Below are 27,987 nucleotides of genomic sequence, written 5' to 3'. Positions count from 1 at the left end.
TGAATGAATATATGACTTCAATCACATAAAAAGAAACTACATACACAAAAACAGGCAAATAGACAAAAAATACAAAGGGACATAGAAGAAATAAATGACAAAATGTTTTAAACATCTTTGGCTGAAGTTTGTTTTAATCAGTTATTTAACTGGATATGTTATTCTTTAAAGTTAGGCTCATAACACTTTTTTAAAGGAAGGCATGTGAGGAGGAAATTTTCTATCTGGAATTTTACAGAATAAAACTGTTAAAATATACACATATCACCAAGGCTCAACTTTCTAGACTCTAAAACTTAAAAAAGAAAGATCTAAAAGGGCTGTTAAATCCTAAAACTTTAAATAGATTCGCAATGATGAATAACTCTACCTCTTTTTTTGGCCTGAACCACCATTTCTTCGTATTGCTGTCTATGTTTCTGAGCTTCTTCAGCTGGTTTTGCGGGGAGGTTTCTAGAGAGGAAAAAAAAGGATTTTCTACCATTATAAATAGCCAATTCAAATTGTGAAGGCCAGGAGGAGAGGGAAGGGGTACAGAACTGAGAAGCATTAATACTTAAAAGATAAAAAACTTAAAAAGCTGCAATCTAACTGTATTTATAAAACAAAGACGGTAACTTCTGTTTTATAGAGAATCCTTAATTTGGCCTTGCTGCAAAAGTTTTGTGTTTTGAGTTACTGCCAGCCATTAATCCCAATACCTTAACTGATCGTTTTTAAATCTGTAAAGTTTGACACTATACAGTTCACATATCTGAGCTAAAAAAAATTAAAGGCAAGCATCTTTTTTATCCGAAGGTAAACCTTTCCAGCTCTTTATCTAAAAGGTAAATTTTAAAATAATTTATTTATAATTACTACATAATGCATGCTACAATAACAGTCAAGAAAAGTCTGACATAAAAATTATTTCATTTTATTGAAGGAAAAAAAAACAGTCTGTCAGGTATGTGTTCTCTACCACTTAGGTTGCTTCAAGGCATTCTCTATTACAAGTGTTTAAATAATTTAGAAGAATTAGAATCTGCTACATGAGTAGGACAGAACAACTTATCCTCCCTAGGAAATATGACATGTATTGTGTGCAGTGGTACAATTCACTTTTACTGATGGTTCATATTGTTATCATTTAAAGTTTTTAAGGTTTTAAAAAAATCATCCACTAAAACACAATGAGAGTATTAATCCATTAAATTTATTAATGTAAAACACACATACTAACACATTTCTATTTTTGTTATATTTAAAGACAATTTGGATGCCTTAACTGGAAGCATATGTCAAGACAAGCCATCAGTAAAAATGCATAGTGAGAAATATAGTAAAGCTCAAATATCTAATAACTGCTTGAATAGAATTTGTTGGCCACCACCAACTACTCACATTTATATAGTGCCTTTATCAGACAGGACATTGGATCAAAGGATTTTCAAAATAGAATAGTTGTTAGGGATCATTTAATGCAACCCTTTCATCTTGTAGGTAAGAAAACTGAAGCTTGAAAATGTCAGCAATTTACTCAAGATAACAATCAATTATAGTCATAAAGAGACAACCTAAGTCTGCAGAATCCACACACAAGGGTGCTTCCCACTACACCATGGAAGCTAAGGTGAAGCACTAACATGTGACATTTCTGTTCCCCAGTGTCACAGAGCTGGAGCTAGGACTTAAGCCCAGGTCCTAGGACACATATCATGTGCCTTTTGACTACTAAAAATGCCTTGTAGTAGTAAACATAAATGGTATAGGGTAGTTTTCAAAATCCTCTTTGTTACATGGTTTTCTATACTTACAGAACACATTTTTAAGCAAGAGCGAACTTTATACCTTTCTTTGGGAGAGGTTGCCAATGGCTTTTCCTTTATGAAGCATACTATCTATCTTATTTACAATGAGAAACACAAAATCTCATTAATACTTACGCTGGTCTATCTTCTAGGATAAGAGCAGTGGTGGAAAGCGGTTCAAAATCAAGATTTTTCCTCACATTCTGTTTAGGAGAAAGAGGTTTGTGAGGTCGTCCAGCTTCTTCTTCATATTCCTATAAGAGCAATTAAAGAATACTGGTAAACACAGGTACACTATGATTATTCTCAATGAAGTAAATTAATTTTTTACTGAAATCATTTGTTACTAAAACCTTTTAAAGCAACCAAGTCATAATACAATGAAAGCTCTTGATATAGCTGAGCAAGAATTAAAATGCTTTACAAATAAGAACGCTAGAGTTAAAGTTTTCCAAGAAAGCCCATCAAGTGGGAGAATTCTTTCTGATTTGTAAATCTGTAAACCACTGAATGGTCTTTGTAAACTATAATGGATCAGACACAGAGTCATGGAACAAGCATGGCATACTGGCTGTGTCCCAGGGCTGCACTGCTGAAGGAGACAGAGGGGAGGGCCTCGAGCACATTCCAAAGAGTCTCCTGAGAGGCCACATCCCCCAGAGACCCTGGCTAAGAGTTAAGACGGGTAAGGTGTTGCTGGGGTTCAGACTACTCCAACAGTAGAAGGGGCTACATTAGTAACATCCCAGATTCACTGAAGCAGTCAAAACATTCTAACATATATGTAAAATAACAAGAGCCTCTGTTATCAAATTAGTGGATTGTTCAAAAAAGCAAATGTCTTCATAAGGTAAAGCCAGGTGGAATTTTGAATGCGAATAAGGAGAAGAGCTAGAACTAAGTAACTGCCTGAAGAGTCTAAACCTTTTGTGCATTCTTAAGTCACAGAAACATGAAAAGTCCAAAAAAGAGGGAGGTGAGACATGGTACCTGCCCCTTATAGCCTTGTTGGAGAGGCAAGTCAAACATGAAGAAAACTAAGTAATCCAAGATTTTCACAACAATAGCATAGATGTCACAAGATAGGATTTAAATAAATGACCTCTGAGATTTTATTAGTATACAATTCAGTGGACAAAACATTTTTCTGATCAATTTGATTGTGAATTGATCTTTTTAAGCACAAAAAATAAGAGTCAAAACAAAAAAGGAAGACCAACCACACACATTTTCAACTCTCTTTTCCAGCAGTCTTGTGAGGTAGGGCATGAAAATATCATTTACCTCCTATTTTACATATGGGGAAACATGATCAGAGATTTAAGGTGATTTGCCCAAGGTCAAATAGGCAGTAAATACCAGAGATAAGATTCCAAATTCAGGCCTTCTGATTCCAAATGCACCACTCTTTCCACTACATGATGCCTCTCAGACAAAGACAAAAGACCTTTAAAAAGTACCAGAGTAGCATTCAAGTAGATGAGAAGTACCTTTACCACCACTCTTACATCCTCCGCCTCCAAAGTACTAGAATAGTAATACTGAGAAGGACAGTGCAACAGATTTGATGCATTCAGCACGCGCTTACTTAATGAAATGAATTCAATAGGAATATGAAAATTACCCCTATCCATACATTTTCAATATAGCAAATTCCTAAAATATAATCCCCAGAGGCTGAATTTTGATTATCAGAGGATTCTGAGATCTACAATTCCCTAACTCAATCTAGTTTAAATTCAAGCATTTAAATCACAGATCTTAGAATTACAAAGGCAAATCAAACCTTTAATATCACTTGGGCCAACTTCCTCATTTAGAACATTCAGGCCAAGTGACCTAGCCCAAGGTCACACAGCTAGTCAATGGAACAGCAAGAAACAGAACCCGAGCATCCTTTCAGTTTACCGTCTTAGGGCTTAGTTATGTAATTTGCAGTAAAGTAAATGTCCCATCAAAATTAAGATACTAATAATTAGAGCCATTAATTATTCAAAATCAGCATAACATGCCATCTTCTGCTCACAGTAACAATAAATTAGCATACAAAGCAGATCAGACTATATTCAGGTATGAGGGGGGAGTTGAGGGAGTCACTCCTTTAAAAGTGATCAAATTAACATGACTGAAACCTCCTTCACTCCCTCAAGTCTTCCTGCCTCTGGGCTTCTGCTCATTAGATTCCTAACACCAGGACGGTCTCTACTTTCCCTCTTCCTCATTTCCATGTGTTGACATCTTGTCCATCCTTAAAGACCTAGTTAAAATGCCACAGCTTTCCCTGATACCACCATCTCCTCCTCCAAGCCAACTATGATTCATCCCCCACCTGATTTCTTAGAACTTTGAGTTCTTAGGTCACAGGGTTTGGAGCTGGAGGGGATTTCAGCAGAGGAAATAGTCTGAGACAGATGAAGTGACTTCCCTAAAATCACAGAGTGGCAAAGCCTATTACGGACTCTAAATCCAATGGCCTTTACACAAAACCACTCGTTATACTTCTCTGTGTGCATGTTTCTCTCATTCTCTTAGACCGAACTCCTGAAAGGCAAGGATCGTGCCAAATTGAGCATGATTCTCTCATATGAGATGCCTAATGGACAAAGAGCTAGCCTCAGAGTTACAAAGACCTGGTTCAAGTCCTGTCAAATACAGCTGGGTAACCCTGAACTCATTCATGTAACTCCCAGCTCCACACACACAACTCTTGTCTTCACACTGATCCAAGAAGCTCTTCAGCAGGAACTCCCAACACTGATGGAATCACAGGTCCTATAAATTAAAATCTCACAGTATGTAGTACACATTTAAAAAGTAGGTCACTAGGTGGTGGGGGAGGAGGTTAAGCAATTAGGGCTACCACAACCACAACATGGAGAAATACAGCTTTAAAGTAGAGAAGCCAGTTCATAGCAGCCTTGGAGCTAGCTATTCAAAGGGAAAACTGGTATCAAGTATGGCATGAAGGAGTAAGCCTGTCAAACATGGTCCACCATGTGAAACACTTCTAAGAGTGGTCTGCAGCACTGGGACCCTATGGTTATCAGTGGTGGACAGTTGGGGGAGGTACCAGTCAAGTGATCGCTGAAATTCTGTGGAACTGTAGTACTGTAAGCAAATCTCAGGATGGTTACATCACATATATAATTAATCTTATATCTACCCAAAGTGGTAGGTCATGTTGGTTAGTAAGGATCCCCATCATGGGCAATGCCCAGTCAGAGCACTTTGTATCAAGGCCTGGAGCCTCTGCCAGCTGCAGATGAGCTCGACTGCTGTCCTGCATACATAATGGTCAGTTCAGGGCTTTGTGATACCTGCTTTTGCCCTCAGAAAATGAGATCTATTGACCCACTCGGCCCTGATGTACCTGAAGGAATCTAAGCTGGCCAGCTACCAGATATAAATCTGCCTTGAGGCTAGCCCCATCTTGTAGAAGCCCCTTGATGGTCCCTTTAGTATTTCCAATCCAGCTCATTCTAGCCCTTTACCCACTCAACCAATGGTGTCAGTCAATTTGTGCAACATCTTAAGCCATCTGTTAGGATTTTTTCTACTCCCTATGGAGACAACCCTCAATTCTGTCAGATTTGACTGGGGGGGGGGGGTGGGGGGAGATCCTGATTATAGAAAATAATCCCCAAGATTCCCTTCATCCACTGGGACATTGACCCAGCTTGAAGCTCTGCTTTAACCTCATCATCACTGGGATTCCCTTTAAAAGAAAATGACCAAATCAACCTCTTTCCTCTCTCTGCCCAAATTTGTATTCTGCTGGTTCTGTGACACAGTTTGGGGCTCTATTAAATTTCTCTGGAATAAATCCATTCTACCTCTAGCAAGAACGGCAGAGTTTTCAAGTGTTCAGATATATCAGAAATGGATATATTTCTCTGTGGAGCACACAGAGTCTGGAACTTGTACTTTATTCTCTCCACCTCCTCCATGAGGCCTCTCCTGATCCCTCATCTGCTAGAGCCCCCCTTGCCCCCAAAGATTGTACTTATTTTATATATACTTAAACATGCATGTGCTGCCACCCCTTCTAGCACAGAAGCTCCTTCAAGACAAGCTATTTCATTATTTCAAATTTCATTTATGTTTTTGCATCCTCAATGTCTAGCATCGTGCCGGACCCACAGCAGGTACTTGATAGATGCTTGTTTGTTGATTTTTGAACACATCAATGAAAGAAATCCTTATAGTGCAATGTTGCACTGAAATCCCTCTCTCAAAGAAAGGGGAAGGAGAAGGAAAGAGATTCTAAGCATAAGAACACCAGCAGGAAGATGGGAAAGCACAGAACTTATATAAGGCACCACAAACACTGTAGTCTGAGTATAGTATAAAATAAATGGATGGGAAGTAACATAAAATAAGATTAAAAATATGGGGTTGTAAGATATCCAAGCTTGTAGAGGAGCCTGAATATCAAACTAAAAAATTCAAATTTCTTAAATACACAACAGGAAGCAAGTGAAGGATTCTGAGCAGAAAAGTAACATGGCCCAATATCTGCATAAGGTAGCTCACTCTGGCAGCAGCATTATTAATGATGGACTGAAGGTAGAATAGAAGCCTGAAGACCTGTCTGGAACTGGCCTACTGCAATCATCTTAGCCGAGAGTAATGAGGAGGTAGTAGGACAGGTAGCTTAAAGACAGGTATGCAAGACGCTACTAAAGGAAAACCTGATTGAATGTGGGAAATAAAGGCAAGAAAAGTCAAAGATAACACCTTAACACTGGGTGGATGGTGGTATCACTTACATAAAAAAGTTGGTAGAACAAAAAGTTAAAGGAACTAAAGACAATGAGCCCAGCTCTTCGAAAATTTATTGCTATATATTTTGAATTCTCTCTTACATTCTGCTGTGTGCATGACATGCTTTTTTCTTTGCTTATTTTTATTTAAGTTTCAATATTAAAGTTTATGTTTCTTTTTCTTTTCTTACTGTGTATTTAAGTTTTAGTAAGAAAAAAAAGAAGAAAGCCAATGAGCTAGGTTTGGGATATTTAAGGTACTGGTAAAATCCAAGTGAAAATGACCTTATCGAGTGAAGACATAGCTCTGGAGCTCAGAGGTGGTTGTTGTTCAGTTGGTTTTTAGTCATGTCTGACTCTCCGTGACTCCATTTAGGGTTTTCCTTTCAAAGATATTGGAGTGGTTTGCATCTCCTTTTCCATCTTATTTTACAGATGAGGAACTGAGGTCAAGAGGATTAAGTGACTTGCCCAGGGTCACACAGCTAGGAAGCATCTGAGGCCATATTTGAACTCAGGTAGAGGAATCTTCCTGACTCCAGCCCAGCTCTCTATCCATTGTGTCACCTAGCGGCTCCAGAAGAGTGGTAGCCTCTACAAAAAGATGATAGTTAAAGCTTCAGCAATAGATAGAGTAGGGCAGGAAGAGAAGGCTGACAACAATACTCTTGGAGATCATCCACATTTAGGGGATAGGACAGTTAGACCAGATCTCTGAGCTCCCTTCCAGAGAACCAGGCAGCGGCAGTGTCACTGAAGCCAGGGGAAGATGCAGTGTGAAGGAAGAGGGGGTAGTCAACTGTGTCAAATGCTGTAGAAAGGCCTGAGAGGAGGACCTTGGATCTGACAGCTCAGAAATCATTTGTGACCTCAAAGAGAACAGTTTCAATACATGGTCAAGATGGAAGCCAAATTGCAAGTGGAGATAGCAAGTAGACACTGCCCTTTCTGGAAATTTAGCAGTGAAGTTAAAAAAAAGGCATAGGATGATCATTTCAGGGGGTAGCATTGTCAAAAGAAGGTTTGTTACTGTTTTGTTTAAGAACAGGAAGTCCTGGGGTTAGGCAGGCTCACTTGCCTGTGTACCTTCATTGGTACTGTTCCATAACTCCAGAGTATCTACCTTCTCCCTCCTCACTTTTTGAATTCCTACTCATTTTCCAGAGCCCACCTCAACTACAATTTCCTCAAGCAGCAGAAAATAAGATTAAGATTGGATGAGGCAAGGAAGAAGCCACATTACAAGTGGTTAAGGGCTTAATGGACAGTTAGAAAGTGGAATCACTGGGTAAAGGCAACTTTTTCTAAGTGTAGTAGTAAAGGGAAAAAGAAGTGAGACAGTAGCTGAAGGATCAAGTGAAGGTTGTTTGGTTTTTTTAAACAATTATTCACAATTCATTCCTCAAACTCAGTGACACAATCTAAAAAGAATTATTAGTAATTTAACAATACACATGGCAAAGTTCTTAAAAGTACAAGATCAAATGCTCTGGGCTTCTGCTCATTAGATTTCTAACACCAGGACGGTCTCTACTTTCCCTCTTCCGCATTTCCATGTGTTGACATCTTGTCCATCCTTAAAGACCTAGTTAAAATGCCACAGCTTTCCCTGATACCACCACCTCCTCCTCCAAGCCAACTATGATTCATCCCCCACCTGATTTCTTAGAACTTTGAGTTCTTAGGTCACAGCACTGGACTTAGCACAAAAGAATTTTTTAAACAAAAATCAGAGACCCTTAATGTGTACCTGAGATCCTAATACAATTTAATTAAATCAAAGGCTAATTCCTACTGCTGTGTATATGTTATTTTATGCCAATATTACTAACCTTGCTCAAAATTTGCCTCTCATAAATAAGGGTATCACCAAGTCAACTTGATAAGCCTAAAACTAACTTGTTAAATGGAATTGTTTCTGCTAATTACCAACCTTCTACATGAACTATCAGTCACTGATTAAGCACTAGCAATTGACTTCCAGTTGTAAATGATCTTTATTAAAAATAGCAAATATGACTATCTGCCTCTGTGCTAACAAAAAATATCCTATAGCTTGTTTAATAAGTCCACAAACAAGAAATTGAACGTTTATTATGTGTTCACTATTACACTAGGTGTTGTGGTGGATAATGAATAATATTAAAAATAAAAAATGAAAAAAGTTTCTGTCCTCGAGAAGTTTATGGCGTATTTGAAAAGACAAAGCTAATATATTAAAAGGAAACCAACAATAAAAGTTGCATTAAATAAAATGATTCATTCTCTAAGTGTTGTAAGAGTTCAGAAAAAAAGAGAAAGTGATTAGAACTAATGCTAGAACTAGAAAGATGAACAAGATTTGGACAGAGACAATGGAAAGGAGGATCCTTCAGATAAGAACATGGAGAGTGAGTGCATGGAAATACTCACAGTAAAGGTAAATGGTCTGGGAAAAAAAACCTTTAATACTCCACAAAATTTAAAAGTTAAAATAATACTAATAGTCAGAAAGTATTTTTATCCAGCTTCATAATAGTACCTATGAGAAGAATCTTCCCAGATTTGGGAGGAAGAACGAGGGGGAAGGGCAGAAAGAATACTGACTGGATCTGGGGTTCCCAGGACACAAGGTGCTACTTATCACCTATATGAAAACTCTGGGCCTCAGTCTCTTTTTCTGTGCAGAAAGAGTGGTCAGACTTGATTTTTTCTGGGGTACTTTCCATTTCTGAATCCTATAATCCTATATTATAGGGCCCAACACTACTTGGGGCGTGTCATGCTGTTGTAGAATGTAAGCATTTAAGAGCAAGGGTCTTATGATTTATCTGTACAGTGTTAAAAACAAGGATACAAGTATCTTGTGCTCCTAAATTAACTGCTAAATGTATAACTAGAAGATAAAAAGTATGTTGTCCAAAGGACAGAGGTAAACAGGAAAAAGGGAAGGAAGAACATGATATAAAGGAAAATTATGCTGACAAAGACTAGAGTTCCAACTGTGACACGTGAAAAGAGCACTAAAAATCTGATTATTTTAATCACGTTAATTTTGGTTTCCTTTTTAAACCACTAGTTTTTGCAAGAATATGTTTTAGGGAAAGAGAAAGGAAACATTAATTAATACCTATGGCATCTAGACTAAAGTTATATTAATGCTTATTTTTGGCTAAATCATCCATAATATAAAAACTGGAATATTAAAGTACCTTAATGGGGTAGAAAAATAGCTTTGGAATAAACTGTACTAAAATATGGGGGAAGTACACATGGTACCTATTAAAAGATTTAGTTGGAAAAAAGTCATTGACCCTGGAGCTACAATGCTGAAGGAGGGAAGTTTTTGTCATCTGATATTAAAGAATTATTTTTTCAGAATGTTTTACTTCAATAGAACCCACTTTCTAGTTCAACATTCTGTCATTTATCTTTAAAAAATCACATTTATCTGGTAAAAGCGGTTTCAGAATCCACAGTATTCTTTCTCTCCATTTTATTGGCCGAAAAAGTCCACAGAACCCTAATGAATGACTTCACTTCAAAAGCCAACTGGAATTACTACCGAGGCTTCATTTTACAATAAGCAACAAGCACCAGAACATGGGAGTGGCTCAATGTTAAGTAGCTCAAGCTGCAAGAATTTTTTTTAGCATGTTCATATGACTATAAACAGCCAGTGTTTATATACCAATGAATATTTCCAAATGAGTATTCACTAGGCTGGAAAAAATTGGAGGGGAAGAGAAAAGGAAAGAGAGTTTTGGAGTAATTTTCATGAAATTCTTTTTTAGTCTAAGATACAATCAAACCAACAAGCATTCATTAAAAATGCCTACTATGTGCCAGGCATTGTGCTAGGCACTGAGGATCCAAATATAAAGAATGAAACAATTCCCACTCTCAAGGAGCAATCTTGGGCAAAACAAAGAGTACACTATTTAAGAACACAGGCATATGCTAAACTTTGGACACCGCAGGTCACTCACTGCATCAAATATTTTCACACTGTTTTAATTTTTTAAATAAATCCTGGGTTTCCATGACAAGTCAGCCAGATACTTTATCTTGCCTAAAACAAAAAGGAAAAATACAAGAATAGCACAAAGGCTTCAACGATTCAACATACAACTAATAAAGCTAGTTCTGTCTGTATGATGCAAATGATATATAAGCCTTATGACACACTCCATAATTACATGTATGACCCAATTATGAATGGAAATATTTAAAATTTTAAAGTAACATGAAAAATATTTCTATAGATGAAACTCAATGTACCAATAATAGTCTCTGCCCCTTAGTTTTAAAATCAAATAATTCATAGAAAAACAAACACATTTTGTCAATTCTCTACACATGCAAGCTTTAACTTAGGTTTTAAATAATGTCACCAGAGCTATGGGGAGGCGCATGGCAAAATGTACCAAGTCTCTAAAAAAATTTATATTTTATGGTGGAGGTGGAAACTGTAAGTCTGGGTCAACAGAAACCAGACTCTATTTAGGATGTATAAAACAAAAGTTCTGATCAAACAGCCCCCACTTTCTGATCACACGGAATACTTCCACACCGTAGCAGAAAGATCAGTGAATAGCCCAGCTGGGTACAAAGAGAAAATGTCCTCTGGCTCTGCACAAAGGACTCTGCAGCCAGTCTCCAAGGTAAGCAAATGGGCATGGATGACGATGTCCCATGCAGGTGGCCCTGGGCAGGAGCCTGTGCACACCCACGCTGGAGGCATCGTGCTGGCAGCTCTGCTCACCATGAAAGCTGTGGGTCCTCAGCAACCCTGGGGCTGTACCTCCATGGCCCCCCGCATCACGTCAGGCGCTCACCCGGACACCATCCTCACCAGGCCAGCTGCACTCACTCACGCAATGGCGAGCCCCAGCCCTCCAGGTCTGGGCTGCCGGGCCTCCCGCCCCTGATCTCTACTCTCCTCCCAGAATCAGAGCGGTCTGCATGCAACCGAATGTGCTCTCCAGCCTGGAGAAAGCAGGCAAGCTATAGCAGTCACATTAATCATCTGCAGAGGCAACACATCCAATCAGTTCTCTCTATTTTCTTCTGTTATGCCTTAACATGACAAGCCGGGAACAAAGGAGGAGGACACATCCTGAGGATGAGTTGTCACCTTTAGAATGTCATGACACAAATGTCCACGTGATTAGTGGAATTTTCCTTAATGATTAAAAATGTCAGAGCTGAGTCTCAGTAATAAATCAGAAGAACGATGCTGGAAAACACAATAACCCTGTGCCCTGCTTTAAGATGAAGTAGCACACTCTGGAGTTTGTTTTCAGACCCTACTGTTCACAAAGCTTCATTGTCACTATACTGAGGCAAAGTACAATTACTGAAATAGAGCCACATTTTGGTTAGAATGGCTTCAATTTTGTACTAAAACACTAGATGTGGCTCCCAGAAACTTAGGGCTTCCACCTTGGACAATTTTCTGGAAAGCAAACGTAGCTACCTAGGAAAATTCACCTCACCCTGGGACTAGATACAAGGATGCTCATGCAACCAACAGGAAAATAACAACAGAGAGATCTTTAATTTTTCCACAGCAAAAATACTATCCAGCCTTGTGGTATACTCATTCATAGTGACTGCTCATTTTCTTACTGTCATTGGATTAATATCTTTATTAACCCTCTTTGATTGAACATCTAATCTCTCCAGGCCTGGATTTTCTCATCTACAAATAAGGCACTTAGACTGAGGAGGTACAATCTCTTTTTAAGCAAAGAATGATCATTTGTTGGGGATATACTATTCAAGATGCAGGTGAACTAGAAGACCTCTGAGGTCTCTTTCGGGTCTAGTATTCAAAAGCATGACTGATATTCAAAGCCCATTTCAGCTAACATTCTAAAACCTAACTCAAGTCATACAACTAGGGAGAAAGAAGAAATGAGACTGGTGATTTTGCCCACAATACACTGTCTCTCTGCATTTAATTACTCCAGGTTAAAATACAGAATTTGTATAACCACTGTAGAAAGTAATTTGGAATTATGCGAATAAAGTTTGACCCAAGGACATCACTAACAAAAGGAAAGGCTGCATATACGTGAAAATATGTATAGTAGCACTTTTAGTGGCAGTAAAGAACTGGAAACAAAGTAAATGCCCATCAGTTGGGAAAAAACAAAATTGTGGTATTTGAATTTAATGGAATATTACTGAAATGAATCACTAATAAACATGACAAATACAGAGAAGCATGGACTTACGTGAACTGATGCAAAGTCAGAGGCAGCAAAACAATATACATGACATCATTGTAAATACAAAGAACAATCACCCAAAGAAAAAGATGAATGCTATGAAATTATGAAGAATAAAGTTGGCCCCAAAGAAGAGATATGAGAAGATGACTCCCTCTACTACTCTTTTGCAGAGACTGTGGCAGGGCAGTGGGGGAAGGGGTGTACCATGAGTGGGAAGCACTGCATATAACCTCAGATTTTTTTCAATGTACTGATCAATTGTGTTGATTTGTTCTCTTCTTCCTTTCTTTTTTTTCAAAGTCTTTAAGTAATGATTATCTGGAAGGGAGAAGAACAAGAGTCATGGGGGAAATCTAAGCAATGTAAAAACAAGTCACTAACAATCTATTTTTTTTAAACTCAGAGCCAGCAATTAAAAGGGGGATAGAGGAGGTAACTGTGGCTCAGGAGTACAGTGTACAAGAGTAAACTCTTGTATCCAGACAAATGCCCAAATGGAAACCAACTAAATGTTTGGTCAACTGAAAGGGGCAGAAAAATTGTAGATAAGTCTCAACGTATTTAAGTACAAAGAGATGCATTCAAATGAAAAATAACCTGAATTATGCGCACCTGATTTCTGAACTGTCGATTATGACCCAGAGAGAGGTGTGCATTTCTCTGGTCAAAGTGTAAAGTGAGAAGGTAGTTATTCTGAGTAAAGACAAAGAAGGTCACACTAATCTACCACTGAGAGTTGGAAAGGTGAGACTAAAGAAGGGAGTATTAATATTTCTTCTCCAGGTAAGCCAGGTGAGCTCCAGTGCAGCTCAAAAAGTGCCTCTTTTCTAACAATGAAGTTTCAAACTCTACCTTGTTACATTAATGCTTATGAAAGACCAACAGGACCTTGAATCCCATAAGCATCACCATTGAGTTTTTTCATTCAGTATTTTTCTTGCCAGCATGTAAAAAGTATCTTAGGTTTCAATGAAGGGAATCTCATAGCTCTTGGCTAGTTCATGAACTATTTTGTGTCAACTTGTCCTTGTTGGCAAATCACACCTATTTCCAACTGGCACCACAGACACATCACCTGGGTCTTTCATTCATTTAATCTGCTACCTTAAATGTTATGATTTGCATTTGAATTCTGCAAATACTTTGCAGAACTTACAGAGAAAGCCTTCATCTGTCTTCAGATACTGATCTCTCATGGTACTGTACTACTCCATTCCAGCTGTACACCCAAGCACACCAAGAAGCAGGCTTCACCATGAATAACTACATGCTTTCTCCAAGAGTCCTCTAGTGTGGGATCATGCTCATCTACAACATGATTCTAGATGAGCTGAATCACCAAGCTCTTCTTCCCAACACCACCAGCTCCAACCACCATAGGACTGTCTTCAGTCATTTCACACCAGTGAAAACCTTGAGCTCTGCCATTCCCAATTCAGCTGGACTCAGTCACCCACCCAGTAAAAATCGAGGAGACACTGCCACGAATACCATCTCTCCCCCAGCCTCCAGTGATACTTTGCGTACGTCATCAGTATATCCATTTTAACACAGTAGTCTCAACACTACCTTACTTGTCAGTGATCCCTTCAGAGCTCCATCTGTTTTCCTCTGTATTTTTTAAAAATGATTCAGTCACTCTTCTTTTTTTTGGTATTCCCCTGCCCCAGTCCTCCACATAACTCTCTCTTCTCCCTCTACAAAAAAAAATCCTTTCCTTATAATAAATAAGTATAACAAAACAAACAAATCTACACACAATGGTCTTGTCTGAAAATGTGTGTCACCTTCCTACACCTTTAGTGCTACTATTCCTTCTCCTAATATTGCCTAGAATCACATTAGCTTTTTTTAAATTTGGCGATCATTGAACTACTGACCCATTTTGCATTCAGAATCCACTACAAACCACAAACCATTTGTAGGCCAACTGAAATCAAGACCTTCTTTAAGAGGGACTAAAAATTTTTGATTCACAATCAGTCAACAAGCATTGATTAAGTGCTTACTATGTCTTTGCCAGGCATGGGGCTAACACATAGTAAGCACCTCATAAGAATTGTTGAAAGCAAGATCTATAGTCATTAATTCTTACCTTTTAACAGTACTGTAGAGTGGGGACAGTGTAGTGGGAAGAACAATGAATTTGGAATCAAAAGCCCTGCATTAGAATTCCAACTCCAGAACTAAGGATTTGTGATCTTGAGTAAGTAGAATGATGGAATAAGGATTTCCATAGCATTTCCTATGTGCCAGGCACTATGCTAAGCTTTTACAAATATTATATCATTTGAACCTTTTAACAACCTTTGAGGTAGGTGCTGTTATTATCCCTATTTTACCAAGAAGGAAACTGAGGCAGTCAGAGATTAAGTGACTTGCCCAAGGTCACACAGCTACTATATGTCTGAGGCCACATTTGAAGTCAGGTCTTTCTGACCACAGGTCTAGTAAGTCTCTCAGGCTCTCTTTGCCTTATATTCCTCACCTATGAGAGATTGGAACAAGATTACTTCTAAAATCTCCGCCATTGAGGGCTCCAGATATTGGGCCTTTTACCATCCAGAACCTACTTAGAGCCTGAACCACCAGGGAGAGTAAGAAAATCAGCCCTCTGTTACCAATGAACCAGGGTGCCATAGCTTACAGGGAAGGCCAAGAAGATTTAGTACTAGTGAACTCCCCTCTTCTCTTCATCCTTGGGCTTAGCACATTGTAAGTGCTAAACAAATGCTCCGCTCACCTCTCTATCTAGTGACTCGGAATGGCAAGCAGCCTAGGCACCAACTGTCCCTGCTACAATTATTCTCAAATCCTTGTTCCCCATCCACCTCAGCCCTGTGCCTACTGAGCGCCTAACCTGCTCTGCCCTTCCCTTCCACTGTTTGACCTCACAATGAAAGACTGAGGTTCCTCTGCTGGACTTCCTATTGTTAGACCTACCTCTCCCTCTGACGCACTCCTCCTAAATTTATTCTTCTTCTTCTTCCTCACAAGGCCCTCCAGCCGCTCCAATCCTCCTTTGCTCTCTTAGTCCATCATGCCTGGACAGGTCTCTCTCTCCTACCTTCCAAGTGTCTTCCTACAGTGAGCCAGTTCAATTGTAACTTGTTCCTTTGTCCTGTCCCTACTCAGGACTTGCCAAACACCAAACCTACGTTGCCTCCATCTTGTGCCTTCGCAAGTCCTACTAACGTGTGGCCAAAAACTCCCAGGAGAAATCACAAGATCACATCGATCCAGTCAACTAATTCATCTCAGCAGGGCCCTCCCAGCTGTACTATTACCCTTCCATTGTGCCGCCCTGACCAACACTTTATTGGACCATGCACAACAGCTGTTGCAAACTTCTCCCTTCTCAAGCCCATTCAGGCTACCTCTTCCCCTTCCCTGGCAGCAGAGGACATTGTCTCCTGTTGTGCTGATAAAATAAGAGGTCATCCATAATGAACGTCCTCTTCTCCCCCACACCATACCTCAAGCCCTCCCTTCAACATCATCCCCCACCCTCTCTTTCCTTGGTAGAGTCTCTGAAGAAGAGGTGACCCTTCTCTTTCGCAAAAGCCAACACCTCTGCCCGTGATACTGCTCCTTCACATCTCACGCATGCCTCCCCTGTTCCAGTCTTCACTCTTCCTTATCCACTAGTTCATTTCCTACCACCTACAACCCCCTTTCTTAAAAAAAAATCTTTCCATAATCAGGCCCTCAAGCTACCATCCTCTATATCTTCTCTTTCAGCATCAAACCCCTAGAAAAAGCTGTCCACTCCCTATTTTTAAAAACACATTCAACTAATATTTTCCAATATCCAAATAGCCTTCTGACTTTCCGCTCACTTCTCAACCACTTGTCATCTGGTTTCCCAACCTGCCATTCAGCAAACTGAAGGTATGCTCCGAGGTTACCAACAATCTCTTAACTGCTAAATCGAATACTCTTTTCTCCGTCCTTAGAGTATTAAGATCAGAGAAGAACACACTTGAGAGTAACTTTAGCAGTAGGGTGTAACAGAAAGAACACTAGACTTGGCAATCAGAATACCTCATTATGAATCTCAGTTTCATCATTACTTAGCATTGTAGTTGTGAGAAAGATACAACCTCTCTGAACCTCAGTTTTCTCATCTGTAAAACAGGAGTACTGCTATATTGGTATGAACATAAACCATTTCTCCAGATCTGATCTGTGTAAAACATGAGTACAGCATGTAATCTATTATTTTTGCTACATATTTCTATTTTTTTCCCTTTCAAAGAGACTTCATTTTAGGTTGTTGGCCTCTATACAGATCACTATTGTATTTACCATCACCCTATCTTGAATGCAAGGCTTTTGAGAACTCAGCGAACAGCAAAATAATATACAAATATGAACTACTTTTTAAATGTGCTCAAACTAAACACTGGCCAACAGCCAACTAGTGGTCTGACTTTATACTAGATAATATACTCATACAAAAGGAAGCAAGAAAATAGAAAAATACATTTCAAACTCAAATTTGTTTTTCAGTCATGGAGTGTTCATTACGCACACACTAACTAAAATTACAAAGATAATAGTTAAGAAAAAACCCAACAATTAGAAGTGTCCAAAAGTACAAAGTTGCTTGGAGAGGTATTATATAGCACTATTCTCATGTAAACTCTATGAGGTAAATACGTGAGTGCACTCTCATTTCCCAGTTGGTGAAACCAGGGTTCTGAAGTGAAATCACTTCCTCAGGGTCACAAATCTTTTAAGGGCTGGAGCTGGGATATGAACCCAGGGCGCTAAACTCAAGTAGAGAGTTCTTTTCACTACACCAAGCTCCATAAGAACGACTCACATCTCTAAATATGTTAAGGTTTATAATACATATTCCGACATTCACAACAATCCTGCCTATTTTGCCAAATGGAAAAAAAAATATTGAGGCTGAAAGCCACCTAGCTTTAAATATCAGAGCAAATCTAGGAGGGCATTCCAAATCAGCAGAGTTCTTCAAGTGGAATAAGGATCTCCACATGTTGGAGGAGGGGGCCCCTGCTTCAAGGAGGAGCTGTACGGGAGGACTTGCACACTCCCTTCCTACTCTGAAATTCTATCACTCTATGCTAATCCTATGCTATCCTGCCATCGGGGCTCCGATGTTACAACAGACCCTAAGAAGGGTTAAATTCAATTCAATTCAATCACTAAAAAAGATACAAAATTTAGATGAAAATCTGTCAGCTCTCATTGAGTTTAAAACCGCAGATTTAATACTCAACACTTTCACCATAAATGGACCAGAGAGGTACAAAACAAAACGCTACAGGATGTCCACGCATCATTAGTCATGAATGATTTAGTTAGATTAGATCACTCAGATCCCAAAAGATTCCACTGCATTTAATATGGGAAAGACTTCTTTTTTTGGAGGGGGGGGGCGTAAATAAATATAGTAAATTGCCAAAAGGAAACAAAAAGAAGGAAAACTTCCTTTTTGTTTCTTAGAAAGATGCATAAATACAGTTACCATTATAAAACCACGAGGTTCAGTTTCAGACTACACATATCAATTACAGTCTCAACGATGTGGCTTGCCATCTAAGGCCATGACCAGTTAGAAACTGCACAGAAAATATAAGGAGTCTCTAACTTGAGAAAAAGTCATGTTCTAAGTTTTGGCTGAAACTCAGCCAGTTCTAGGTCACAGATCCAACATGTATATAAAAGTTATGTTTCATTAACAGCATGTATTTAGGTGACACTGGAGATACTTGTAGGAAAGACCCTGAACATTTACTCTGTCCTTAAGGACAGCACAAAAGGCCATCTCCTCAAATCTATCAACTTGGGAGTCAGGAGACCTAAAGTTCAGCCCTAGCTCCATTTTTACTTAATGACCTTAAATATTGTTACTTAAGCTTTCTGGAGCTGAAAGGGTTGGCCTATATGATCTTTAGGGTCCCTTCCAATTCAAAAATTCTTTAATTCTATTCTAACACTGGAAGGTAAGGCAGAGTAATGGAGAGAACCCTGGAATCAGATTTAGAAAGCCCAATTTCAAATTCTGGCTCTACCACTTTCTTGGCTAGTGGCCCTGCACCATTCTGTGAGCTTCAGGTAAGAAGCATAATATTTGCCCTCCCCAGCTGAAAAGCCTCCACAGATGACACATTAGAGATACCTTAGAGATCATCTAATTTAAACCCTTCTTTTACAGTTGAAGTAACATACTTGAAGGGGTTAAATGACTTTGTCCAAGGTCACACTTTTTTTAAAATAAGCACCTTCAGGATATGAACTCAAGGCTTCTAATTCCAAAGGTGGTACTCTTTACACTATATCATATGTTACCTCCCTGTTCTCAATCAAGCCAGAAAAAAACCTCTCTTTCCTCAGCATTTATTTTATTTAAGAAGATGGTAGGCACTGATCTTTGTTATGTTGATAAAACACATTTATAATTTCTATTTAGTAGTGTTGGAAGGAAAGAACTTTACAAAACTTAAAGGGAGTTATTAAGTCAATTAAACACTATATAGCATCTCAAAACAATTCTTCAGGCATCAAGACACTGCCCAATTTACAGCTTAAATTAGCTTAAATAGATCCATTATTACATAATGAAGATGATAAACTGAATCTTCAAAGAGGATCCCACAAAAAATCTGTTCTACTTATTTCTCATTTATATTAAATATTTCCCCAAACAGTTAAACATGCACTAAAAAATTCTCATATTTCTAAGAAAACTACACACATATATTATACATGATAAAAGTCTGATTAAGTATCTGGTTCACTTCTGTTTGCACATGTTAAGAGCATAATTAACATTATCAGTATGTGGGCTTCATATTCTTGAAACTATTACTCTAAAAAATCAGAAAAATTACTTACCCTGAAAGAATTCGCTATATTAATTTTATAAAACTAGACAAAACATGATTCAAAACAAGGTGTCCTTGCTTTTTAGCTATACCCTTGGTCTTACAAAAGAGTAAATGACTACTAAATTAGTGAAAAAGAGCATTTTTCATGATTCAAAGTGAGCAGCATGAATGACATCTGCTTGGCGCAGACAATAAAAATCTACTTTACTAAATGATCTCTACCTTCACCATAGGATCTTGGCTCTAGAGCTGGAAGGGACCTCAGGGCCAGGAGTCCAACCCCCTCTTTTTTCCATTGAGCAAACTGAGGCCCAAAGAGGTCGAGAAGAGACTTGCCCAAGTTTTGAGACTAACTACAAGGGGTCGGGGTTGACCTTTAGCCCTCAGACCGTACCTCAACTTGAAATTCCAGTGCCCTGAGTGACCTTGCAATTTCTATAATAACTTAAGTTACAATGTAAAAGAGATTATTTCTTATAACATCGATGATTGGTTCCAACCATATCATTAAACAAAACTGCTATCTACATTCTCAGATGAGTATGCTAAAAGGCGAGGGGCTTTAATACTCACTGGCCCTATTCCTTCCAATCACCATTTGGGACAAACTAAGTTGTTCTTCTCTTCCCTCTTACTGTGCAATGGGGGCAATGGAAAAGACCTCTGTGACCATCTGACCTACAGAGGAGGAAATACTCCAAAGAGGGGATAAGTTGTGGCTCAAAGGTCCCGTGCTAACAAGCAGACTTCGCCCTGTCTCCTACACTTTCTACAAGAGGCATTCACACCAACTAATGTCACCAAATTAGTTCAAATTGTTATTCTTATAGGTTTCCACCTGCTCCACGGAAGTACAAAAGGCTCCAAAGTTTTGTGAATAATGAGCATGAACAATGCAAGGAGAAAAGCACATGTGTTTACTAAGCTTTTAAGTTACGCTTTCATAGTAGATGAAAATGCATCTGTACCGCTGAAATTTAAAAGCACCAAACTAACTTTCTTCCTCTGTCCCTACTAACTCAAGACATAGAAGGCAAAAGAGGAAACAAAGCAAGACAAACTAGGTCATGAACAGGATTGTATGACTAATGCAGGTATATAATTACATTCTGTTCTTACTAACACTTCAAACCAGATGGTCTTCTTTCACTGCAATACTGTATTACTACGTAATTAGCTATCTTCATCAGTTGTGTGTTACCTTTAAGTTAAAGATCGAAATTCATTTTCATGTCTTGAAGAAAAAGGATAAATAGGAAAGAAAATAATTCAAGCAATATTAAGAAGCCTGAAGAAAAATATGCTTTTGACCCAAGAGTCCCATTATTTTCAATAACCCTGGGTGTTAGAAAGAAAAAAAGATTACAGGATGAGAGATGTGGAGCACAGGAGTTGTCTAATCCAACCCCTTCCTTTCATTTTTAACCACTGACAAAACTGAGGCCTAGGTAGGTAAAGAGATTTATCAAAGTTTATACAAGGAATAACTGAGTGAGGCCTCAGACCCAGGACCTCTGATTCCCAATACAATGCCTGTGCCATGTGGCAGAGAGAGACAGAAAGAGAGACAAAAAGCTAGAGAGAGAGAGAGTGATACATATATGTATGTCACATGTGTGTATAACATATAGAGGGAGATATGCCAACATATCTTGCAAATACAAAGACCTAGAAATAATCTAAACATCCAATAGTTGATGAAAGGCGAAATAAATTATATTTAACAATGTAACAAAATTCAACACAATTTAACAAACACTCATTAACAGTAGAAGGGCCAAGCTTGTCAGATCATACAAAGATATAATTTTACTCTGAAATAAAATCTTAATCCTACTCTCTTTTCTTGGCTTAATGAATAAAACAAATGTAGTGTCAACTGACGCAGCTATATTGTCTGAGGTATTCATAAGCTCTGGTCTGTCTAGTGTTAAACACCTTCTATGTGCAAGGCACTGAGCTAGCCACTTGTAGGTACAAACACAAAAAAGTCCTTGCCCTCAAAGAGCGTACATGATAGGTGGGAAAGAGGAGAGCACAACATGCCCTCAAGTAAGTCAACAGTAATTCAAAAGCATTTCAAAGTAATTTAGCATAAACTGGGGGAATCAAGAAAAGCTTCATGCAGTAAGGGAAACCCGAGATGAGCTTTCAATAGAGAAAGACTCCATGAAGCAGGGGGGAGAACAGAGAACATTGCTGACACAAAGGCAGGAGGAGATGGAGTATCATGGCCTAGGTATAACAAATACACAGTTCTGACTGAACAGAGAATCTCCAGAGTTTAGCAAGACAGTTTAGATTGTGAGCAGCTTTAAATGACAAACAGAGAAGCTTGTATCTAGAGGAAGTTCATGATAGAAAGCTTCCATAACGAGAAATGGAAAAGAAGTTAAAGTAAGGCCACCCACACCCTAAACATATATTTAATTTTTTAAAGAACTTAGCATGCAATTATTTATGCAATGCTGTATTACTTGTTCGAGCTTTATAAATACACTGTCTTCATCACAGGCAGTTTTGTGTTTTAGTCTAGCAGACATACCTGTTGTGTTTTCCTAGAATCTTTCTGAGAATTCTCTCGAAGTGGTACTTTCCCAAATAGCTTCCATCCCAAATCACCATGTGGGTCAAGTCTTGCATTTTGCTTTCTAGCAAACAAATTCCTACAAAAATAAAATATAAAGAGTAGGAAATTATTAGGCACTGACTACGAACACTGAAGTGACAGCTCTCTTTCCTCCATCATAAAGACAGCATACTATGCAGAATTATACAAGTACTACTATACATTGAAATCAATTTTTAAACTTAAATGCAACCCCCCCCCCAAAAAAAACAAAACAGAAAAAACAAAGCTAAAAGTATAACTGCAAATGCACTGGGAAGAGGACAAAGAAAAGGCTTTTTTTTTCCTTTTTTATTAACTCATAAGACTCTACCATACTCAGTCATGTAAGATTTGTACACTTATTTTGTAAAATTGATCTTTATGGCTGATAGTTATTAAGTTTATAATAAAATATATATAAAATTAAATGTAGTTGTATGCACAGAAAAGTAATATTCAAACAAAAATAAGCATTATTTAATTCTAGGGCATTAATTATACTACCCTATCATTTATTCTAGGAAAATGTTATACTTAGTTAATTCTGTCTCTGGAATTTATCATAAGTAACACTTCTAGCAAGATTAATGCATATTTCTTGGCAATTTTTCAAGCACAAGAGGGAGGTACTGCTAAGGGTATTTCTAAATGAGATCTTCTTCAGTGGAAATAAGAAATAACCAAAATACCTAAATAAACAAACAAATTATCTCCACTCTCGATATAAAATTACCATAATATGTGGCCCTATTTTGACAATTTCTATGGAAAAATAAAACAAATGCATCCACTTCATCTTCCCAACCTCTTTGAATATATTCCAGAAATAATTTACCGGAATAGTTGCTGCAGGCAATTTCTATTTAAATTTACAAAAAAATGAACTGAGGCTTTGTTTTGTTGGGGTTTTTTTTTCCCCAGTAACCCAACTTGTTGACTTCTAAGAGTTAAAAGATGCTGGAGTTCAGTTTAAAACTTCAAATGATTCTTAGAATAAGTTTGAGGCTGGCTAGGTTGAAAACAAGAGGAAAAGCCTTGAGGAAGACTTTCAAAATTACTGAAGATAAAAGGCCCACCTCCTTTTTTCCTTGCTCTGGTTCCATTTTTTCCCTTCAATCCTATAGGGATTGAAACAATCCCAATAAGCAGTTTTTAAAGTGTTCATCTGGTACTATGCAAAACTTATTTGTAAACATAACACAAACACTTGCTATATAATTAATACATATTATATATTAATAATATTATATATTATATATAATATAATATATAATATTATAATAATATTATATATAATGTACATTATATATAATATTATTATAATATTATATATATTATATATATATATATAGATAGATAGATTGTGTCAGCCTCCTCATTTTACAGGTAAGGACACAGAGACCCAGACTACCTGTGTCCTTACCTGTAAAATGAGGAGGCTGACACAGAAGCCCTTTAAATTATCTTCCAACTCATTTAAAAAAAAACAATCAAATAGAAAGCTTCATCTTCCACTCTATTCTCTCTATCACAAGCCAATTCCACAGAGTGGACAAGAAATTAGTTAGAACTTCATATGGTGGCAATGTTAATTCTCTTCCCCAAGGAAAGCTGAACAGTGGAGGGATGCGAATAAAACAAGACTTTAAAAGAAGATTAAATCTGGTAGTAAGAGGAGAGAGGGAGGGAAGACATGGAGGTGGGGAGATAGGTTAGAAAGCTATGCTAATTGTCCAGAAGACATGTAATGAGAGCCTGAATTATTGGGGTAGCAAAGAGAAAAAGAAAAGAGAAAGCAGTTGTAACAAAGACTGCAAATCATTAAAAATATATTCAGGAAATTGTTGAATCTTAACAATTGCTAGAGAGAGGGGTTGCTTGAAGAGTGAGATAAGTTAAAATCGACTCTTACACCATTCCCTAATTGATAAATGGACAAAGGATGTGAACAGTCAGTTCTCTGAAGAAGACAGCCAAGAATGGCCTTATGAAAAAATGCTCCAAATCACTAATTATTAGAAAAATGCCTAATAAAGCAATTCTGAGGTTCTTACCTACACCCATCAGATTAGAAAAGATGATAAGAAAGGAAAATGACAAAAGTTAGAAGGGCTACAGACAGACTCGTTAATGCACTTTTGATGGAGCTATGAACAAAAGTAATTTGGAACTATGCTCAAAAGGTTGCTAAACTGTATATACCCTTTGACCCAGAAATAAGAAAGGAAAATTATTATATGTACCAAAAAACGCTTGTAGCTGCTTTTTTTTTTGTACTGGCCAAGAACCAGAATCTAAGGGAGTACCCAATCAATTGAGAATGGCTGAACAAATTATGGCATATGAGTAAAGGTATAATACTATTGTACCGTAAGAAATTACAAAAGGGATGGTTTCAGAGAAACCTGGAAAAGTTTTATGACCTGATGCAGACTGAAGTGAGCAGAATCAGAAGTATAATTTATGTAATAATTAAATACCAAGGACAAACAACTTCAGAGACTTAAGAACTCTAATCAGCTTAAGTCCCATTAAGACTTTTGAGGTGCCCCATATATCTTGTTTGTATATGATCTCCCCAGTGAGACTGTGAACACCTTGAGGTTAGGGCCTATTTTTTGACTCTCCTCTGCAACCCCATCACTTGACACAGTGTCTAGCACAGAGCAGGTGTTTAATGTATGTTTGTTGTCATGCTATTCCTCACCAGTTTCTTATCTCCAGGCCCTCAAGAATTGGCTATCCACCATGCTAAGACTGAGCCTGCTCCTAACCTGAGTGACTCACAGAATCCACACAATCTTCAAGATTCTTTTCAAGCTCTCCCTAATGACCCCCAATTCTACTGCTCCCCCCTTCCCAAACAACACTGTATTTTATGCCTTTGTATCCTCATTATACTTATTCTGCATATCTTATTATGCACTTACTGTGTTCCCCATTAAGATAGAAGTTCCGTGCTAGAAGGGATTGTTTCTTTCTTGGTATCTATGTCCCCAGCCCCTAGCAGAGCGCCTGGCACAGAGAAGACTTGATTGGTCAAATGCCAACTGAGTTTTATTCAACTTTATATACCACTCCACCTAGTTCAATACATTGCACATGCCCAATAAATACTGGTTAAATGGAAGTTTTGGGAATAGTAACCATACATCAATAAACATTTATTAAGTGCCTACTAAGTGCCAGTTACTGTACTAGATGCCAGGAATACAAAGACAAAAATAAAACAGTCCTTGCCCTCAAGTATCTTTCATTTTATTATAGCCAAACATATAAAGGCAAATAAAAGTACAGACAAAATAGAAACTAGGTGATTTGAGAAGGGTACTAATGGTACTAGAGGGAATCAGAAAAGGCCTGTAACACAGTGATGCTTTAAATCAATCTTGAAACCCACTACACAGCTACATGATGCAGCAGATAGGACACTGGAATGGAGTCATAAAGACGTGAGTTCAAATTCTGCCTCAGACACCTACCAGCTCTGTAACCCTGAGAAAATGACAAACTTTTGGCCTCAGTTTCCTCATCTGTAAAATAAGGATAATTATAATATCACCACCCTCACAGGGTTGTTTAGGAGAGAAGGGAAGAAAGGGATGAGATGCGATAACATGTAATACATTTTTCAAACTTTAAAGTGCTACATGAGTGCTGGCTGTTGATATTATTGCTTCTATTAGGGATTTCACAAGGTAAAGATGAGCATTCTGAGCACAAGGGATAGCCAATGCAAAGGCACAAAGATGCACGAGCAATGGTAAGAAAGCCTGGGTTAGAGAGTGCATGAGAGTCGTGTGAAAAATGTAGAAAGGCAGCGTGAAGCCAAGTGAGAAAGAGTCTGAAATACCAAACAGCGGGCTTTAGATGGGACTCTACAGGCAATATGGAGTCACTGAAGATAATAAAAAAAAGTTTTTGTTATTATGAACTTGACAGACATAAGCATGAGCACTTCTGTAGACACAATAAAAAAAAGGGGTGGGGGAGTTGTACATGAACTACGAATCTCTATTAACAGAGCTTACACTTTTTAAAAGAACGATAAATCTTTGTTAAGTTTCAAAGATGTCCCACTTGCCTCTCTTTCCTTCTCATCTGTGTATTTTGGGGGTGGTACAGAATGCTAGGCCTGCAGTCAGGAAGACATCACCGCAGACACTTTGTAGCTATGTGACCCCGCGCAAGTCATTTAACCCTGTCTCAGGCTGCTGAAGTTGCCACGCTACTGATAACCTATGTGATTCACCGTGGTCATGATGGGTCACTGAATTGATCAGAATACTCACATTTTTCAAAGTTGTTTTACTTTACAATGTTTTAGTGAAATGAATTATTCTTTTTTTCTTTTCATGCTGGATCAATTCATACAAGTCTTCCCAGGTTTCTCCAAATTCATCCCTTGTCATTTTTCATGACACAAAAGTATTCCATCACATTCATATATTCAAGAATTCCCCAACTGATGAACACCCCCTTAGTTTCCAATTCTAAGCCACAACACAGTATCGCTATATTTATAAACACATGTATGTATACATATATGTGTATAAGTGTTATATATATATGTGTGTGTACACACAAATATATACAAGTATACATGTATATAGATAGATAGATAGATAGATAGATAGATAGATAGATAGATAATTCATTTTCCTCCTCCTCTGATCTCTTTGGGGAACAGGACTAGTAGTTATATCACCGGGTTTAAGAGGAAGCACAATTTAATCACTTGGAGTTTAGATCCAAATTGATTTCCAGAAGGGCTGGACCACTTCACAGTTGCCCCAAAAAAGCAATGGTGTATCTGTTCTCCTATAGTCTCTTTGATGATTGTCACTTCCCCTTTTTGTCATCTTTGCCATCTGATGACCATGAAATAGAACCTGAGAACTGTTAATTTGCATTTCTTATTAATTATTTTGAGGTTGTTAGGCTTTTTTCACATGGTTATTGAGAATTTAGATTTCTTCCTTTGGGAAATGTTTGCTCATATCCTTTGACTATCTTTTGGGGAATGGCTCTTGTTTTTCTATGCTTGAATCACTTCCTTAAATATCTCCAATACGGAAGTTTTATCCAAGGAATTTGCTGCAAATATTTTTTTTAATTCAAACCCATATTCTTTCCCTTCTATCTCCCATCCTCCACTATGAAAAGAAAAAAGAAAAACAAAAACCAAAATCCCTCACAAATGTGTACAGTCAAGCAGGACAAATTCCCACACTGGCCATGCCCCAAATGACATACGGGATTCAGTCTTCGCCCTCGTCTCATCCTGAGTACCCCGAACTGAGAACCCAGTTGATCATTCTGTTCATTAGAATACCTCAATCTTTCAAAATTTTTTGTCTTTACAATGTCACTGTTATTGTAAAAAAAATCATCTTGGTTTTGTTCACTTCATTGTGCACTGGGTCACCAAAAGTATTCCTAGATTTCTCGCGAAGTATCCCTTTCATCATTTCTTAAGGAGCAATTGTATTCTCTTACACTCATACATGTTAACTTATTCAGACACTCCCCAAGTGATGGGCACCCCCTCAGTTTCAATTATTTGCAATCACAAAAATGTACATGTGGGTCCCTTTTCTTTGATCTCTTTGGGGTTTGGACCTAGTAGCAATATCTTTGGGTCAAAGTATATGCAGAGTTTAATACTCTGGGGGCATAATCCCTAATTATTTCCCAGAACAACTAGACCAGTTTGCAATTCATCAACACAGCATTAATGTT

At 38.0% G+C, this 27,987-nt stretch overlaps 1 protein-coding gene across 2 annotated transcripts in view; it reads right to left on the bottom strand.

The window, feature by feature from the left end:
* Positions 1 to 27,987, bottom strand: part of TBC1D14 (TBC1 domain family member 14) — a 116,723-nt gene that overhangs the window by 46,796 nt on the left and 41,940 nt on the right. For both annotated transcript variants that reach the window (XM_036763057.1, XM_036763056.1), the window contains exons 3-5: positions 22,180 to 22,300; positions 1,926 to 2,044; positions 371 to 453 (exon numbers count right to left, since the gene is read on the bottom strand). In XM_036763057.1, coding sequence (XP_036618952.1) covers positions 371 to 453; positions 1,926 to 2,044; positions 22,180 to 22,300 — 323 coding nt within the window. The remainder of the gene's footprint in view (positions 1 to 370; positions 454 to 1,925; positions 2,045 to 22,179; positions 22,301 to 27,987) is intronic.

The sequence above is a fragment of the Trichosurus vulpecula genome, chromosome 6 (genome assembly GCF_011100635.1).
Source record: "Trichosurus vulpecula isolate mTriVul1 chromosome 6, mTriVul1.pri, whole genome shotgun sequence".
Classification (NCBI taxonomy): domain Eukaryota; kingdom Metazoa; phylum Chordata; class Mammalia; order Diprotodontia; family Phalangeridae; genus Trichosurus; species Trichosurus vulpecula.
Note: the sequence above shows the minus strand (reverse complement) of the source record. Positions and strands in the feature narration are given on the sequence as shown.